This window comes from Brettanomyces nanus, chromosome 4 (assembly GCF_011074865.1).
Source record: "Brettanomyces nanus chromosome 4, complete sequence".
Taxonomy (NCBI): Eukaryota; Fungi; Ascomycota; class Pichiomycetes; order Pichiales; family Pichiaceae; genus Brettanomyces; species Brettanomyces nanus.
This window is the reverse complement of record NC_052377.1, coordinates 1,552,186-1,568,361: the sequence shown is the minus strand read 5'-3', so window position 1 is coordinate 1,568,361 and position 16,176 is coordinate 1,552,186. Positions and strand designations below refer to the sequence as shown.

Genomic DNA, 16,176 nt, shown 5'->3' with positions numbered 1-16,176 from the left:
ACAAACTTATTCTTTCATTCAAACGTACTTCTCTTGTCAATTTAGGCTTATTCAATGTGGGGTAGCAAAAAGTCAAAAGTGAAGGACGATTCAAATCCGTCGGTTCCATCCAATCCATCTGCTTCCTCTCTCAACTCGAGCCCTTTGTATTCATCTTCCTTAATTCAGCATGGACGCCAACCAGGATACGGTCAGGCAAATGCATGGAATAGCGTCAGTTCTTCGATGACCTCCTCCTCCTTTATCTCACAATATCAGAGGCCCGGGGTTTCTACTCCTCAGTTCATGAATTCTCTAATCAAGACTCTAGAGCTTATGGGAGTGAAGGGCCCAAGTAATCCAAGCGCTGCACAAGTAGCATACCGCCTAACAAAGTTGGTTACTGCGGAAAAGAGAGTAATGAGAAAAGAAAAGGATTACTTCAATAGTATCTCTAACTGGGTCAACGGTTTACCTAACCATGAAAATTCCAGATTGTTGGTTGAATTTAACCGACTTACTGATATTCGAATAAGAACTCAAGAGGAATTGGTCAGAAAGCAGGAAAATATAAACCTACAGTTGTCTCATGTTTTCCAAAGAGAACATAAAGTTGAGACTCAAATGGCTAAGAGAACCAATACCCAGGAGGTATTGAGAGATGAAGAAAGAAAAAAAGGTGAAGGTCAAAGTATTCATCTGGCACGAGAGAAGTTGGAGGAGATTGATGCATCCATTGAAGTAATCAACGAACAAATGATAAAAGCCATTAATACTTCTCTGAAGAAAGCATTTATTGATTATGTTATCTGCCTTCAAACTTCTTGTAACAGATTAGAGGAAGGATGTGATGAATTCTTCGAATACGTCAATTCGGGCACATCGGTCTACTCGTTGAATAACAATCTAGAGACTAATTTGGAAAAGATCCAACAGATATCCACTTCTAGAAACTCCTCTGAGAATAAGGAAAATCGTCTTAAGGATAGGGCCAGTGACTTCAAAATACGAAACCATGGTGAAATTAGAGAAGAAAGAGAGATTCAGGAAGATGATGATATAGCTGCCAAGACCAATTATGTTACAGAAGAAAACGCATGCACTCAATGCAATGCTTTGCTTAAAGAGGGTAAAGTTGTACATGCTTCCTTCTGTTCTCAGTTCAAGAAAGTTGCCGCGGAAAGACCCGAATCTTCTCAAAGCATCTCAATGCCAGGAAGGATGTCACTCAGAATCCCAAGTTTACTGAGACCAAGGGAGGCAACCGTATGGCAGTAGAATCATCAGTAAAATATATGTCTATTTTTGCTAATTAAAATCCATAAATCTAAGATTATCCTCTATTAAATAAATATATATATATATGCATGAAAGAGTTTGGTGAATCAGGAATGCAATTCTTCCTTAAACCCTTTTAGATTCTCGTAGGTTCTTGAAGAGTTTTTTACTCACTTCGTAGGAAGATACCATAATCGCACAGGCTGGTGCTATTTTCAAGCAGCGGGGAATAATGCCCACGTATAATGCGCCGATACCCTCGTTTCTGTAAATTGAGTATAGGAACTTGAACATTGACTCTCTGCTCTCTAAATTTTGAAGCACCCCCTGTGAAGTATTGACAAGTGACGAGAGAGTTCCATATCTGGCCTCGTCCTCCGAGGCCACCTGGAATCTGGTTTTACCAACGTCAAATGGATTGGTAAAAAATGCAGCGGTGACTCCAGCCAACGATCCACTAAGAAAAGATCTTGCGAATATTGTTCCGTTGAAGATGCTAGTATTGATTTTAGGATCGTCGTCCTTGGCCTCGTTGAGAAGATCTGTGCGCTTCAACCAGGATGAAAGGGACTCGTATGCAGCCCAGTAAATACCTGAAAAGGGGACGTCCCTCCACAACGTTAATTGCAATCCCTTAAAAATACTTGAGATTCCACCCTCCGTCATATCTTTCCAGGTGTTTCTCATCACCATTTGCATGATCACTGATGACCTGGTATTTCTATGTGATACTGGAACTGCCTGCAGTCTAGTTTTAATCAATTCCAAAGGAGCCACCGATGTTGCCGCCAATATTCTTGCAAATGCTCCACAAAGTAAGGGATTGATTACAGGGTGAGAATATTCTAAAGGAGAACTGTCTCGAAGTATGTCATAGCCACTGAAATACACAACGTTTGACGGTATGGACATTATCAGTGTTAGCGCCAACCCTCTGTAAAGTGCACCCAATCCCTCATTGGACATGATCTTTCTTATTCCAGACATTGTGCCCGTTATCTTCGCATCGTTGACACAACTGTTCTCCAGACAAAACGCATACTTTTTACCAGTCGCCGTCACAATCCCATCTCCCGCCCAAAACACCTTCCGGCAGCATTCGGCAGCATCCTTTATTCCTGGAGGGAAAAGCATTTCTTGCTGTTGCAGCCTTATCCTCACAACATCAAACGGCGTAACAACTAATGATGTGAGAGCGGATCCAACGCATGCACTCGCCATTCTTTGTGATAAAGTAATATCATTTTTCAATTCTCGTTCACGCTCTGGTACCGATTCCATCGTCTTCAGCACCAACTTGTTCCCAATCAATTCCTCTGAAACAAATCCGGGCAAAGCACACATAAAATGGATTATGCTAGCTTTACAGGCTCCAGCTGAAAAAAAAAATTAACTATGACAGATGAAAGAAACTCAGGGGTTTGAAAAACTCTGGAGTGAAGATGTATTCTTATTTATTTATATGGACGGGGACAAGAAGAGTGAAGCAAGAGACACGATCTAGATAGGTACCCTCAAGTGAGAAGAAGAAAATAGAGGTTGGGTTGGATATTTACCTATAGAAAACCGTGAAATCACCTTTGAGATCCTGCCAACCCAATGAAGTTAAATGACCGAAAACCGAGGACAGTCTTGAGCCGGTGTAGCGCGACCGAAATCTCCGGGTTTAAAGTCAATTCAGACAATGAATATATTATATTTTATAAATAACCGTACACTGGACCCTTGCAACGTCGGGCCACTTTACTCTCTTCATCAGCTAGTTCTTGGGCAAATGATCTTTATTTTTAATTGCCTCGTAAATCTCTGGAGTCACGCCTGATCCGATCTTACTAGCCCAACCTTTGGCTCTCTCAAATCCGTTAGTGGCATGCTGATAGTCGTTGAAGGCCTCATAAATCTCCTCCTTAGATGTTTCGACAAATGGTCCGTACTGGACGATGGGCTGGTCAAGCACTTTGCCGGCAATCACCACGAAGTTGGCCGCTTTGGATCCTTTTGGAACACTGCCTCTGATGGCATCGCCGTCTCTTTTAAAGAAGACAGAGTTGAACTGTGGGATTTTTTCTCCGCTGATTGTCAACTCACCTTCTAAAAGATAGAGGAATGCATTGAAATCCTTGGGAATTTTCTGTTCAAATTCTCCACCCTCCTTCACCTTGAAGTCATAGTATTCAATAGGAGTGTATGCAAGCTCTTTGACAGATTCAGTGCCGTACGAATTACCACTAATCACGGAAACAGTCACATTCTCGTTTGGTTGAACAACTGGGATCTCCTCCCTTCTCAAGTCTCTGTATCTGGGCTTGGTATTCTTCAACTCTTTTGGAAGGTCAATCCATAGTTGCATTCCCACAACGTCAGAACCATCCGGAGAGTATGGCATCTCACTGTGACACACACCTTTTCCAGCAGTCATGAATTGAAGATCACCAGGCCTCAAAATACCCGATGCACCTGTGAAATCCTCATGAAGCATACTCCCTTTCATGAGCAAAGTAACCGTCTCCTGACCTCTGTGAGGATGATCCGGAAACCCTGCACCTTTAGCAACGTTGAAATGATCCAACATTAAGAATGGTGTGAAGTTTCTCATACCGCCAGTTCCAATGGACCGACGAACTTTAGCTCCAACACCTTCAGCTTGTTCGTTTGCGTAGAGAACTTTGAGAATGGATCTCGAAGTCATCGTCATTTGTTTGTTTGTGGTAGTCGCAGTAATGATAGTTTTCGATATGATCGCAATTATCAAACTTAGTGTAAAATAGCAAGCTATAAGATATAGTTGACTCTTCTTAAACATAAAATCTACTTTCTGCTAAGAAAACAAGTCTCCTATTTATATCCAGGAGCATAGATCCATCAAATATGTCAGCTCTTAAATTATCAATAATCGATTGGGTAAGCTTTATAAGCTTTAGTAATCTCTTTTTTTTATCTCAGGCAGTGCTGTGCGGACTTCCTAGTTTGGTATAAGTCCAGATTAGGAATATTTTGAAATGTGCGTTTAATTATCAAGTCTATCTATCGCTCTATCAGTACTCTTCGACAGTATTATCCGTACATTGGTAAACACAAATGTTAGCACTCTGTCTATGATTTGTAGCTAGCATCATTCGATGAGGATGCAGAGCCATAGAGTTGACGTAACTATTGCTTCTAGCAGTGCCGTTCAATGGGCCCAAGAATCCTGCATTGGAGGCAGATCCAATCCTCTGACCAGCAGTATTGTATAAGTCCACTGTTTTTGAGGCACACGCTATGATTGGTGCATGCTCATGTATCAACGCAGTAGTCATCGTCTTTTCAAAGGCCTTAAACTTCAAGATCGGATCGTCTTTACGGATATCCCAAAGTTGTACTATTCCGTTTGCGGAACCTGAAACAAGCTCCCTCATTCCTCCTCTCTGCATGTGGATGTTCTTAATCAGAGATCCACTCCCATTTCTTGTATTTGGTCGATAAAGTTTTATCATCGAATCTCGGGCTTCCAACCTTCTATCGTACACTCTAATAGTACCGTCAGAAAATCCACCAACAAATATATCTCCACTTACTTGATCTGAAGTTAACGTGGTGATCTGTGACGTTGATCTTAGGGGAATATCTATCACGCATTTTTCTCTTGGAGCGTCCCAGATTTTGATGATCTTGGTGTCTCCAGTCACCATTAGTGTGCCCCTGCTTTGCTGCCATTCACTGATTAATCCCATCGATCTTGGCGTAAGTAAAATGTCGGTAAGAGCTCTCCATGCTGTGATCAATTTGTACTCGGAAAGATCATTAAAGTTTTTATAGATCCTAATCACTCCATCACTTGAACCTGTCAAAAGCAACGGCACATCATCCTCATTCAAAAACTTAATATCGGAAATCTTGGTACCAAAGGGATTTCCATTCGAAAATTTGGATAATTCAACCTGCCTCTCCCAATCAAACGTGGTAATCGTGTCCTTCTCATCGGTTGACACGATCCAATTTTCGAACTGGGTAAATTTTAGCAGCTTGGGTTGTGTTTTGTTGTTTAAGCTTGCAATCATATGCGACCAATCGCCTCTTAAAGCCAGTTCCTTCTGTGGCTGTGTTTCTGCAATGATTGACTCGTTCCTATTTCGTCTCCAAAGTCGTTTTGTATACTCCTCACTGCCAGGCTCGTCCGACTCCTTCTTTCCCAATTGAGGTTCCTGGAAGTACTCGCAACTGTATTCAAAAAACTTACTTTTCAACGGTAAAATTGGTTTACCGTTGTCCCGCGGTCTGGAATGATATCTTGGTGTAATCGGTTCCGGCAAACTACCGTATGCCATATTAGTTGGCTGCAGCTGCAATGGTACCTTGAAAACACTCGAATTTTCATCTCCATCGTAGTCTTCAGAGATGTTCAAGTTTCTCAACCAACCAGCAGCCCTAGAGAGAAGCTTTTGGCTAAACGATACAGTGGAATTTGATGACATGCTCCTATGGTTGAGAAACTGTTGTCGATAATAAGGATGGCCATCATATCTTTCGGTTACTGGTCCGGCAGCAGTCATCGATTGAACTCTCCTTCCCTGATCGCCCGTAGGTTTAGATTGTTTCGGCAGCTGAATAAACGAAGAAATCTCGCTGCCAGCGTTAGATCCAGAAGACATTTGGCCTATACCACCTCTTTTTTGAAGAAGATAATCCTCCATGGCCTGAACAATGTCGGCAAGTTGACTCTCGTTCATCTTCCATATAACATAGTCGACTATTTGCTCTGCATAGTTCCTCACCTCATTATGAGGATCCTCGCTTGCTATCAAGATTGCCTTCCATATGGATGAAAATATGGACCCATAAGCAGGTGATTGCCTCCTAACCTCATCTATCATCGAAGGATTGTCAACGAGAGTAATCTCCTCCTCTAGTTGTCCAAAAGCGCTCACTATGAAGAACTGAAGGTACTTGACAACAAATCTGCTGAAAAAACTGTTCACTTCTCTGCGGATCAACGGAGAACCGTCATTTATCACATTAAGGACCTCAACAGCGATCTGAAGTTCTTGCTGATTAATTTCTTCTTTGAGAAAGGAGTAACCCCTATCAACATCATCCTGCGCACCACCGAAAATAATGAAGTTATTCAATGCGTCTATGATGGAAGCACGAACCTCTGGAATAGGGTCATTGATAAGATGAAGCAACTTAAAAGTCAATCCGCTTTTCATGAATACTGCAACTGCCTCCAGGTGATCATCGACCAATTCTGCAATTAGCATGGCACTCCATTGTCTTAGCAATGGACTCTCGGACGTCTCGATGTAGAAAATGCAAGTCTTCACCAATTCCAACGAGAAACACACTTTCTGGCCATTCTTGAAGCCACGCACAAAGCAGGCTAGCACAAATGCACTCATAGCCTTCTGGTCATCAAATGTCAAGGTGTTCCCGGCAATGCCATCTATAACATTGGGCAGGGACTGCGCATTTGCCTGAGCAGTGAATATCTGAACAAAGTAGTTGTATCTTCTGTCTTTGAACAACTCCTGTTGCGTATTCTTATAATCGACAGACATGGTTCGGGTCCAGATAAAAGTCAAAACTGGTTTGAGCTCTGGGGACGGACTTTGCAATAGTCTTAAAATGTAAGGGAAAATACCGATACTCAATGCCAGATAGACTGCCCATGGGCCCAAGTCCAAGAAATTTGAAAGTAGATGTAATGCCCGCAATCTATGAGCCTGTGATAGTAAGACCTGGAGGACGACAGGAAGCTGCTGTGGCGATTCTTTGGTAGATGATCCGTACTTCAGCCATAGTTCAAAAGCCGTAAGGTGCTGCTCAAAAAAGGAAGAATGTTGGTAGCTGATGACATTTTGAGAAGCATTAACCGGTCCCACGGTGGTAGATCCGTTCTGATTCTCATTGACCGGATGATTGTTGCCGTTGCTATTTGCAGTCGTTATGTTGGCATTGTTGCCTTGCTGATGCTGCTTGCCACCATGATGACGATGTGAAGGTTCAGGTTCCGGTGGTTGCAACTGAGGAATATCCGATAAATCCTCCTGTGGCTTCTCTTTTTTCTTTTGCTTCACGAGTTGACCTAAAATTTCGTCAATGGCCAGTTCCCAAGCGTCCCACATCGGGTGATCATTTACATCCAGAAGTGGTGGATCGGATATAGGATGGCAGCCATTCAGTGGCATGATCTTTTTTGCAAGAAGAAAGTTTCTGAAAAGTGCAGCAACCATTAAATCCTGTCTAAAAAGCTTCTTAAATAGCGGTCTTGGTAACGAAGTCCATGCAATGGTATCCGTCACGGCAATAAATATCCAGTTTAGTTCTCCCAAGGGAGTCCTTCGATCCGTTAGGCGTCCAGGAATCTCTATCTGTCCATCTTTATCCTTCAATATATTAAATTCGCCTTCTTTGCGCAATGGCGATGACAAAACAAACCATTTCACGCTCGTCTCAATAGGTGAGGTAAGACAGCAGGTAAAAAGATCGGCCGGTAGGTCCGGATTCATGGGCAATGTCTCATTTGATTGACAAGCACCCAACTGTAAAGATTCTATATATGAGCTGACTGAGGAAGGAACAGCATTGTCACCTCTGTGATTAGCCTCGTCATCAATTCTCTTCTGAATAAATTTCTTGCTGTTCTCAATCACGTTTCCTGCAGCACTGGTATCAACGACAAAAATGCAAGGAGCACCTATCCAGTTCTGCAAGTCATACAAGCTGACTGGAATATATTGCGTATAGCCTCGGTTAAACACCCAAATTTCACCACTTTGCGTTGGCTGAGGCACTCCGTGCCCATTGTAATGGAATAATATTCTCTCGTCCTTGGCATTTCTACGCAGATTCGTGCACAGTCTTTTCAAGTCCTCAACGGAGGGGTCCAAAGACTGCTTGTATTTTGTTCTGGAGGAAATCGATTCATAGTTGGATTGCAAGCTTCTTCCTATTGCTTGTAGGGCCTTTTTAGGGTCGGAATACGCTGAGGGATTCACAAACGACTCGAAATAAGGGCATTCCTGTGGTCTTTGAATGTCGGGTGGCGGTATACCAAGATTGAGGCACAGTACCAAAGCGGCAGTGGTGGTCTTTTTGTTGTTACCCTGAGATTTCCAATCAGGGATCTTGTGTTCCACATCTTCTGGAGACGGATTCGCACAGGTGGTATTTCGCTTCAAATCATAGTGTGAATAGTAATGCGATTGGAGATTATCTAAAAAAGATTGATCATTGAGAAGTCCATGCCGAAGTTCGGAGGACGACATCTTGGCATCCGATTCAATAGTTGTTGGCTCTAGTTCCTTGCAGAGGTAAAATTGATTCTGTCATAGAGCTTTCACCCTATTTTTCTTCCTTTTCACTTTTCTTCCTTACCTCGAGCGTAACAGCTTTTACATCTCTACACCTGTAATTTCTTTTCAGAATTGTTCCTCTTGAACCAAAAGACATACATACATACATAGACTTATAAGCTATAGTAAAATTTCAAAAGCGATTCATCCATCTACAATCTCTTCACAGAATCTTGCAGTTCCAGATGCAGTTGCTGCTGCTGCGACGGCAGGGGTATTGGTCCTTGCTTCGAACCTGACTTGATATTCTTCATACTCTTGTCCCAGAAGTCTAACGAGGCCACCACATCGTAGCCCCTCTCATCCTCATAAGCGTATAAGATCTCCTGAGAGGAAGAATGTAGGAATCGAATATTCTCTGCCACAATTACTCTTAGTAATTCTCCAGTCTCGACATGCCGTATTTCGATCATATTGCTGTCAAAGGCAAGCAAGTATGGGTACCAAAGTGCGAAAGCATGGGGAACACCCTCCCAGTGAATGATCCATTTAGATCTTGACCTCCAGCCATTGTGGTTAATGAAGAAAGAAAATGACGAATATGAGAGAAGGAAATCTGAGTTGATTCGATCAATCTCAAGTGGTTTCAAGCCTTCCCTTCCAATTGCAAAGTCAAGGGATGTATCGGCAGGATCCAACAACTGTTCCATCACATTGCTGTCCAACGAAACAATTTCAAAACCTTTTGAGCAACCGACACACAGCTTAGTCTTCAAGAAACTGACCGAAACTGGCTCCGATCCGAAAGTCACATCCTTAGTCTCTGATACAAACTTCTTTCTCTGCTTCTTCTGATTAATTGGATCAATAGGTTCAAATACCCTTATCATATTTGATGATGACTTTGCCGCACATACAAGCATCCTACCTGAACAAACCCCAACTTTGAAAAATGAAACATGATTCATCAACTCCTTTCCAAGTTTGGCATTCTTCAATGAATCTTCAGACTTCAAAACATCCAACGGCCAGTAAAACATCTTTTTATCACTCAAGGCTAGTAACATTTGGTATTCACCCAAGATGTCTGCCTGAATTATGTTGATTTTACCAATAATCTTGACCGGCTTCGAGACCGTTCTGTGGTTGTCCTCATCAATTTTCACATCTCCCATATATATACCAGCATCTGTACCATATAAAAGCTTTCTTCCTCCATCGAATGGAACAACACAGTTGATCTTGTTGCTTGCATCAAAGAAATCCGAACTTAATGGTGTCAAAGTGAACACGTCATTATCCTCAATCAACTTCTTAGATTGGGATTCGATTCTCTCGGCCAGCATCCGCTGCACAGCAGGAGTAGCATACAATGTCAACTTATAGCCATTTCTTCCGATGTAGGTGAATGACATAGGACTTTTGGACGTGGTGGAAGCCAACTGGAAATTACCAGGAGGTAGTTGATCTTGTCCTAGTAAAGATGTCGTAGAGCCGGCAGATGTTCCGGTTGATGCAGTATTCTTAACAACCTTCAATGTAGGAGATTCTTCTGATAATGACAAGAATAATAGGGGAATAGGGATCGGCCTCTGATAGACTCTGTAAACTTCCCGTTTATTGATCACTTTCACTTTAACCATTAGCAAAGCATGGTCAAAAATATACACCTGCACCTCTCCCTGCCTATCTTTATCCTGATAGTTTCTCTTCTTGAGGATACACTGGTACAAAAGCTTTCTATTTTCGCCAGTAAGCTTAAGGTCAACCAGCTCACCTGGTCTGAACACAAGCTTCTGCTTCAAGAGAAATAAGTTCAATCTGTCAGATGCCTTTCCAGTCTCAAAGTTAATCCTAGTGAGCATCTTCTGGAGCATTTCAATAGCTTTGCCCAAATTCTCATAGTCCTTTGATTTGGGATCAGTATGGTTTCTAATGCTCTTTAACAACAAAGGATATCTAGCGGGTCTCGTGGTCGGCTTGGACAAATAAGAAGAAAGGTCCAATCTTCTTGATTCTGCGCGGTTCGAAGTGTCCTCAATGAATCTCACAAAAAAAGGGTTGTGCCTCTTCTGTCTATCAAATTCGTATCTGCCCATAACCTGGCCTGCGCCATATTTGATGAAAGATTCAAATCTGGGGATGAACTCTAAAAACAAGTCGCCAACTTCTTTCACTACGTGTTGTTCCTGTTGCCTCTTAGTCATAGCTTCGGCAAATTTCGAGCTAACCTCCCAAATATCATTAATACCAAAGAATACCGTATTCACGAAATGCTCCCTCTCAATAGGTTTAATTATTTTTGTCTCAGATAGCGGCCTTATCCAGAATTCCCTCATGTATTCTAAATCCTTAACAAAATCGCGCTCTGAGTAGATTGTCTCAAAAATGCATTCTTGCCTCTTGATTTCCCTCTTATCCAATGAATCCAAAACAGTCTTTGGAACTGTAAGTTGCCAGTAAGGTTTTTGCTCCTCTTGGGTAAACGACAATCTAGAATCTGATCTTGCCAAGCTTCCAGTTTTCGAGCCAAGCCTTGCTTGCTGCTCCAATCTTCTAGGGCATGCAATGCTATAGCAAAGGTTATCCCTAGAGCACGTAGGAGAATAGCACTCTGTCAATAGGGTAAAGACACCATTGATTCCAGTGCTGACAGTGGCCGAAGACTGCTGAGCAGTAGTGGGTGTGGCCATGGAAGGTGGCATCGTATTCTCTGTATCTGTGTAATCGGAACTGCTAGCAACTGAATTCTGGCGGTTGAAAGTCTGTTGTGAATCGGTATAAGGGCTGAAAACATCCTCGGAAAACTGGTAAACCTCATTTGACGAATCTCTTAGTCTGTGTTCGTACGTGACATCATGAAAGAATTTCTGAGCATCCAAAGATCTTCCTAGCAACAATGCCAGATTTCGGTCGGAAGTTCGAATGATCCGTGCAATAACGTCAACTGCCTCGACACCAGTGAAAGCATCACGATATTCTAAGCCGTTTTTGTACCGAGCACCAAGTTGCATGCTGTCTCTAAATGCTTTGGCAACCTGCGAAAGTACGGCAGGATAAACGCTCGATTTTAGTTGAGGTTCAGGCAGCGACGAAATCCTAGAGCCAAGAGACCCAGTAGAATAGATTCTTTCTTTATCACCGGAGTTTCTAAGGAAAGCACCGGATGGTATACGACGGGTCAGCGAACTAAAGGATCTCGACTTTGAGGCACGATCTTTGATACTTCCTCGCATCTCTAACCTCTGAGGTAATACACGTCCGTTAGTAGTCATCGTCTTACCATTAACTAAGTGATACTTTTCCATATCAGCATTAGCTGCATAGTCGGAAGCAAGTGAAGAAGAGGATGCGCTCCTATTTCCCCGAAGAAAGCTCAAAGACTGCCTTAAAATAGGGCTCTTCCTGCTCTGCCCCACTTGAATCCCTTGTGAATTCGGCATAGTGGAACTGCCATTGAAACTTCCAAAATGTTGACGCTGATGGTGGTGATGGCGATGGTCTTGCTGAGGCAATCCGTCTGCCATCGCCACACCAACGTTGACAGTATCCTCCGTAGGATACAATTGAGCCTTCTGACCCGAAGAAGAATTGGCCTGAGAGTACTGCATATTGGGCTTCTTCTGGGTCTGGGTCTGGATGTGAAGTGCATTTGAGCGCAGCTGCTTAGTCGACAATGAATTTATAGGTACAACGAGAGCGGCTTCAGAATTTGGATTGCGAAGAAGCGGAATTTGCGCACGCTGCTTGTCGATGTCTTGATCAGGATTCATTATTGTCATTCGAGAAACCATTGGGTGAGTCGCTGGTAAAGGACCGCGAGGCGACAACTGTTGCCTATATGGATGCTGGTGAGGATAAGACGGTTGAGGCTGTTGTGAAGGTCGTGCCTGTGGCTGTGGTATCTCGCGTGCAGGAGATGAATGCATAGATAAAGTATGAGATGATGGATAGTACGATGAAGGAGGTTGTGGTTGGTTCTGTTTCGGTTGATGTTGATGTTGATGTTGATGTTGAGATTCCTGTTGCGAATGTTGATACAATTGCGTTTGCGGTTGCAGTTGAGGCTGAGGTTGGAGTTCTGACTGTGGTAGCGGTTGTGGTCGTAGTTGCGGTAGAACCTGTGGTTGTGAATTCTGAGGGGACAACTCGTGCTGTGATCTATGATGATGCGGCTGTTGCAACTGCTGAGGCTGCAGCTGCGATTTTTGTGCTTCTGAATGCATTCTGTGGGTTTTAGGCTGTGATTGAGGAGGTGTCTGAACATGGACCCTCTCCAGAGTGGGAGTTTGTACCTCGACCCTAGTAGAAGAGTCGGCCTGAGAATGAGGAGTTATCCTTTCATAGGATGGATAATAGCTTGTAGGTGTCTGTGGGCGAGCATGAGAAGGAGAAGGAACGGATCTGGATGAATGGCTCCTAGTAGCGGTAGGTCTTAGAGCCTTTGGCAAAGGAACGCTACCTCCAGAAGCAGACCTTTGACTCGATGGTGTTGAGGGTTCGTTCATTGACTCATGACCAGGATTCGAAATGCTCCGACCCTCAGAAGATGGAGATGAGCGAGCATTTTGTTGTGACGGCGAAGCATGGGTCTGTCTCTGCTTCAGTATGTTGAAATATAAAGACTGGGGACTTGCAGCAGTCTCTTGGCCGTCCTGAAAAATCGACTTCGGTAAGGGAGGAACCTCACCTACAGGGATCTGCTCAGACATGCCTGAGAAATCTTTGTGGAAGTTTCCTTCGTGCTGTCCGTGAGCCCTGAATCCATTATTTTGTCTGTACGGCATCTTTGATGATAGAGAGAGTGCCGGCTGTTTGGACTACTGACAGCAATTTTGTATGCTGTATATGATGTCTGGATAGTCTAGCCGGACTCTAAGTAACTGCGACTAAAGATCGGTACTGTAAACCTGTGAACCTGAAATGCTTCGGGAGACTTAAATAATGACCAGTAGTTTGCCTTTTGTTTCCTTTCTCCTCTGCGCGTACCGGTATTAAATTTTTTTTTCTTTCGTCAATTCTTCAGTTTTTGCTGTCTCTCGTCCTAATTTTCCCCCGTTTTATTATTATTTTTTCGGTCCGAGGACTCGTCAGCATCAGAACAGTTAATTGGAATTATCAGAACTAAGCTCGCTTCTTACGATGATCAACTGCCTGTAATCTTTCCTTACTCTTTTCAATTCGTTCTGGAAATACGTGTAGATCTTCCAAGTAGTTGCCGCAATCAGTAGCTTCGGTATAATCGGTAGTCTCGGAACCTTCAATAAGCTTGGCTTAGGATAGATTCTAGATCGGTGCCTAGTTCCTATGCATCCTTACACCAGTTCAGTGAAGTTTGGCGGAGAAGTGAGAGATAGATAGATGGCTTATTTTCAATAGCTTAGGTGTCCCGTGAGTGTCCCGTGAGTGTCTTCTTCTTGACTATTTATCATCTATGCCTGCATATCACTCCACATTTTTGGCGGAGGATGCCAATTCAAGAATCGTTGGGAATTTCGCCGTCTTACCCATCAAAACTAAGTTTAAAGGGCCTTCTTTGCCTTGTATATCCGAGTACGACATCATCGATGAAGTGTTAGACCTTTTCAGAGCCAATACTTTCTTCAAGAACTTTGAAATTAAAGGTCCAGCGGATCGTGCGCTTATCTATGGTATTTTGTTTGTTTCGCAATGCCTCAATCAATTGAACCAAAGAGTGACGAAGCAGGAAGCTGTTAGAGAATTGACAAACCTATCTCTTGACAACTTCTCAGTTCCAGGTGATGTTGGCTTCCCCTTAAATTCTTTATATCAGCCACCTCGCGATAGAAATGAGTCTCTTTTCTTAAGGCAATATCTAACACAGTTCCGTCAAGAGCTTTCGGCAAGACTTATTGAGAGACTCTATCATGATGATAGCTCCAAAGCTAGCAAATACTGGATGGCTTTCAGCAGAAAGAAGTTCATGAACAAGAGTTTGTAGATAACTACTACTATTGAATTCTAAATATATTTGCTCTACATGCATTACATGTATATATCTAAAGCTTGTAAACAGCACCGCCACGGTACTCCAGTTCACTTACCAGATCTTGTACTGACCCGCTCAGAAAGTCCCACCCAAGTAGCGAACTCAACGAAAGCGACTTCAAACACGGAAGTCTGTCCTCGCTGACTGCTATTGTGATATCATCAGGGTCTAGCTTAGCACCTTGTCCTAATTGTCCAGGTGAATCTATTATCAAGTTTCTTAGTGGCCTGTCCTTGTCCACAAGCACCGGCAAAAAGGTATCGTTAAATATATCCGCCGAAATGTATGAGATACTGGTGTAAAACAATAACAGGTTGGGGCAGTATAGATATGCAAGGTCAAAGGCCGTTGCTGACAACATTGGCATAGGATAAAATACCGATAGTTTTGTCAACTGAGTGCCTATTCTTGCCAGAATGTCATTTACTGCCTCATCACTTATATTGGGACAATGGGCAAACTCCAAATTGGTGATTGTGGGTGGAAAGTGAGAATTCATCAAAAATTCATCCGTAATACCCCCCTGAAGTTTTAAGTACCATAATTTCGGGGGCCATTCCATGTTATAATCTTCACACGTAATAGAAGATCTTGGAAATGATAGCTGCTCTAAAGATGAAAGATTGTGTATCGATCGAAAGAGCTCCTTCAAGTTGATCGTTTCACTGACGAGGTTTAAATCAAGAACCTTTAGCTGCTTACAATATCTCAAACTAATCAAAGCTGGTAATCCAAAACTCGATTGTGATGAGATGAAAACTTCTAAAGAGTCCTCGAACTTTCTTAAGAGTCGGCTCACGTACGAAGTCTTGTTGGATTGAATGATATTTGAAAGATCCAATACTTTCACATAGTCTTTAAACCGCTTCTTGTTTCCACGCAGCATTAACATATCCACAAATGTCAAAAAATTCACCGAGTTCAACTTTGGAAAGTAGTAAACCTGTGGCAAAAGTGAATAATAAATCGACTTGCAGATGAGCATCTGATCTTTGCGATCTTCCTCCTTAGTGAACCAAATGATTTCCAGAATGATTTCAAAAGGGAGTTTCATTCCTTGTCTCTCGATCTCTCTATTTTTCAGTCTCTGTTCGTAAATCACATCCTCCCACGGAGGTAATACTTTCAATCCCTGCTTCAAGGCGAGACAAACCCTCAGAACATCAACCTTTTGAAACTTTGACAGTGGCCATACTTCTCCGTACCACTGTTGATGGAGTGATATAAAATTCTTGTTGTCCTCTTCATAGTCGCTGTCCATACTTCCTTCTCTTTTTGGAGACTCCGAAAGATGCCCGCTAAACAGCCCTTCATCAAGATCTCTATATTGTTCACCCCCATCGTTGTTAAGTGCCGTTTCTCCATAGACATATCTCCGATAATGTAATCCACGGGTCTTTTTGGGTCTACGCTTATTTGCCATGCTTCGGTAGATATCAAAAAGATCAGAAAAGCGTCATCCGGTAGTGAAAAAGAAAAGGCGTATGTATACTAATTCTTCTGGAGCGAATCTATAAAGGTTTTTCATTTTCATTTTCAACCTTGCTGACCCTAACAATAATACAATGAACTACAAGATATAAGAGATGAAACGGCCAGCTAGGCACCAATTATTTCAGGATACTTATGATTAAC

The 16,176-nt window shown here is 42.6% G+C and overlaps 7 protein-coding genes across 7 annotated transcripts; 2 read left to right on the top strand and 5 right to left on the bottom strand.

Moving 5' to 3' along the window:
- Nucleotides 1-169: 169 nt before the first annotated feature.
- Nucleotides 170-1,257, top strand: FOA43_003963 (uncharacterized protein; the record flags this gene model as incomplete). The annotated part of the gene is made up of 2 exons (XM_038924209.1): nucleotides 170-213; nucleotides 261-1,257. The coding sequence occupies 2 exons, from the start codon at nucleotides 170-172 to the stop codon at nucleotides 1,255-1,257; spliced, it is 1,041 nt and encodes a 346-aa protein (XP_038780137.1).
- A 126-nt stretch (nucleotides 1,258-1,383) lies between these two features.
- FOA43_003962 (uncharacterized protein) lies at nucleotides 1,384-2,478 on the bottom strand (the record flags this gene model as incomplete). The annotated part of the gene is made up of 1 exon (XM_038924208.1): nucleotides 1,384-2,478. One exon carries the CDS (start codon nucleotides 2,476-2,478, stop codon nucleotides 1,384-1,386), a length of 1,095 nt encoding a protein of 364 aa, XP_038780136.1.
- Nucleotides 2,479-3,016: 538 nt separating this feature from the next.
- On the bottom strand, nucleotides 3,017-4,060 carry FOA43_003961 (uncharacterized protein; the record flags this gene model as incomplete). Its single annotated transcript, XM_038924207.1, has 1 exon — nucleotides 3,017-4,060. The coding sequence occupies one exon, from the start codon at nucleotides 4,058-4,060 to the stop codon at nucleotides 3,017-3,019; it is 1,044 nt and encodes a 347-aa protein (XP_038780135.1).
- Nucleotides 4,061-4,292: 232 nt separating this feature from the next.
- FOA43_003960 (uncharacterized protein) lies at nucleotides 4,293-8,504 on the bottom strand (the record flags this gene model as incomplete). The annotated part of the gene is made up of 1 exon (XM_038924206.1): nucleotides 4,293-8,504. One exon carries the CDS (start codon nucleotides 8,502-8,504, stop codon nucleotides 4,293-4,295), a length of 4,212 nt encoding a protein of 1,403 aa, XP_038780134.1.
- Nucleotides 8,505-8,743: 239 nt separating this feature from the next.
- FOA43_003959 (uncharacterized protein) lies at nucleotides 8,744-13,318 on the bottom strand (the record flags this gene model as incomplete). The annotated part of the gene is made up of 2 exons (XM_038924205.1): nucleotides 8,744-12,379; nucleotides 12,653-13,318. The coding sequence occupies 2 exons, from the start codon at nucleotides 13,316-13,318 to the stop codon at nucleotides 8,744-8,746; spliced, it is 4,302 nt and encodes a 1,433-aa protein (XP_038780133.1).
- A 647-nt stretch (nucleotides 13,319-13,965) lies between these two features.
- On the top strand, nucleotides 13,966-14,493 carry ARC18 (subunit of the Arp2/3 complex; the record flags this gene model as incomplete). The annotated part of the gene is made up of 1 exon (XM_038924204.1): nucleotides 13,966-14,493. The coding sequence occupies one exon, from the start codon at nucleotides 13,966-13,968 to the stop codon at nucleotides 14,491-14,493; it is 528 nt and encodes a 175-aa protein (XP_038780132.1).
- Nucleotides 14,494-14,551: 58 nt separating this feature from the next.
- Nucleotides 14,552-15,964, bottom strand: FOA43_003957 (uncharacterized protein; the record flags this gene model as incomplete). The annotated part of the gene is made up of 1 exon (XM_038924203.1): nucleotides 14,552-15,964. One exon carries the CDS (start codon nucleotides 15,962-15,964, stop codon nucleotides 14,552-14,554), a length of 1,413 nt encoding a protein of 470 aa, XP_038780131.1.
- Between the last annotated feature and the right edge of the window lie 212 nt (nucleotides 15,965-16,176).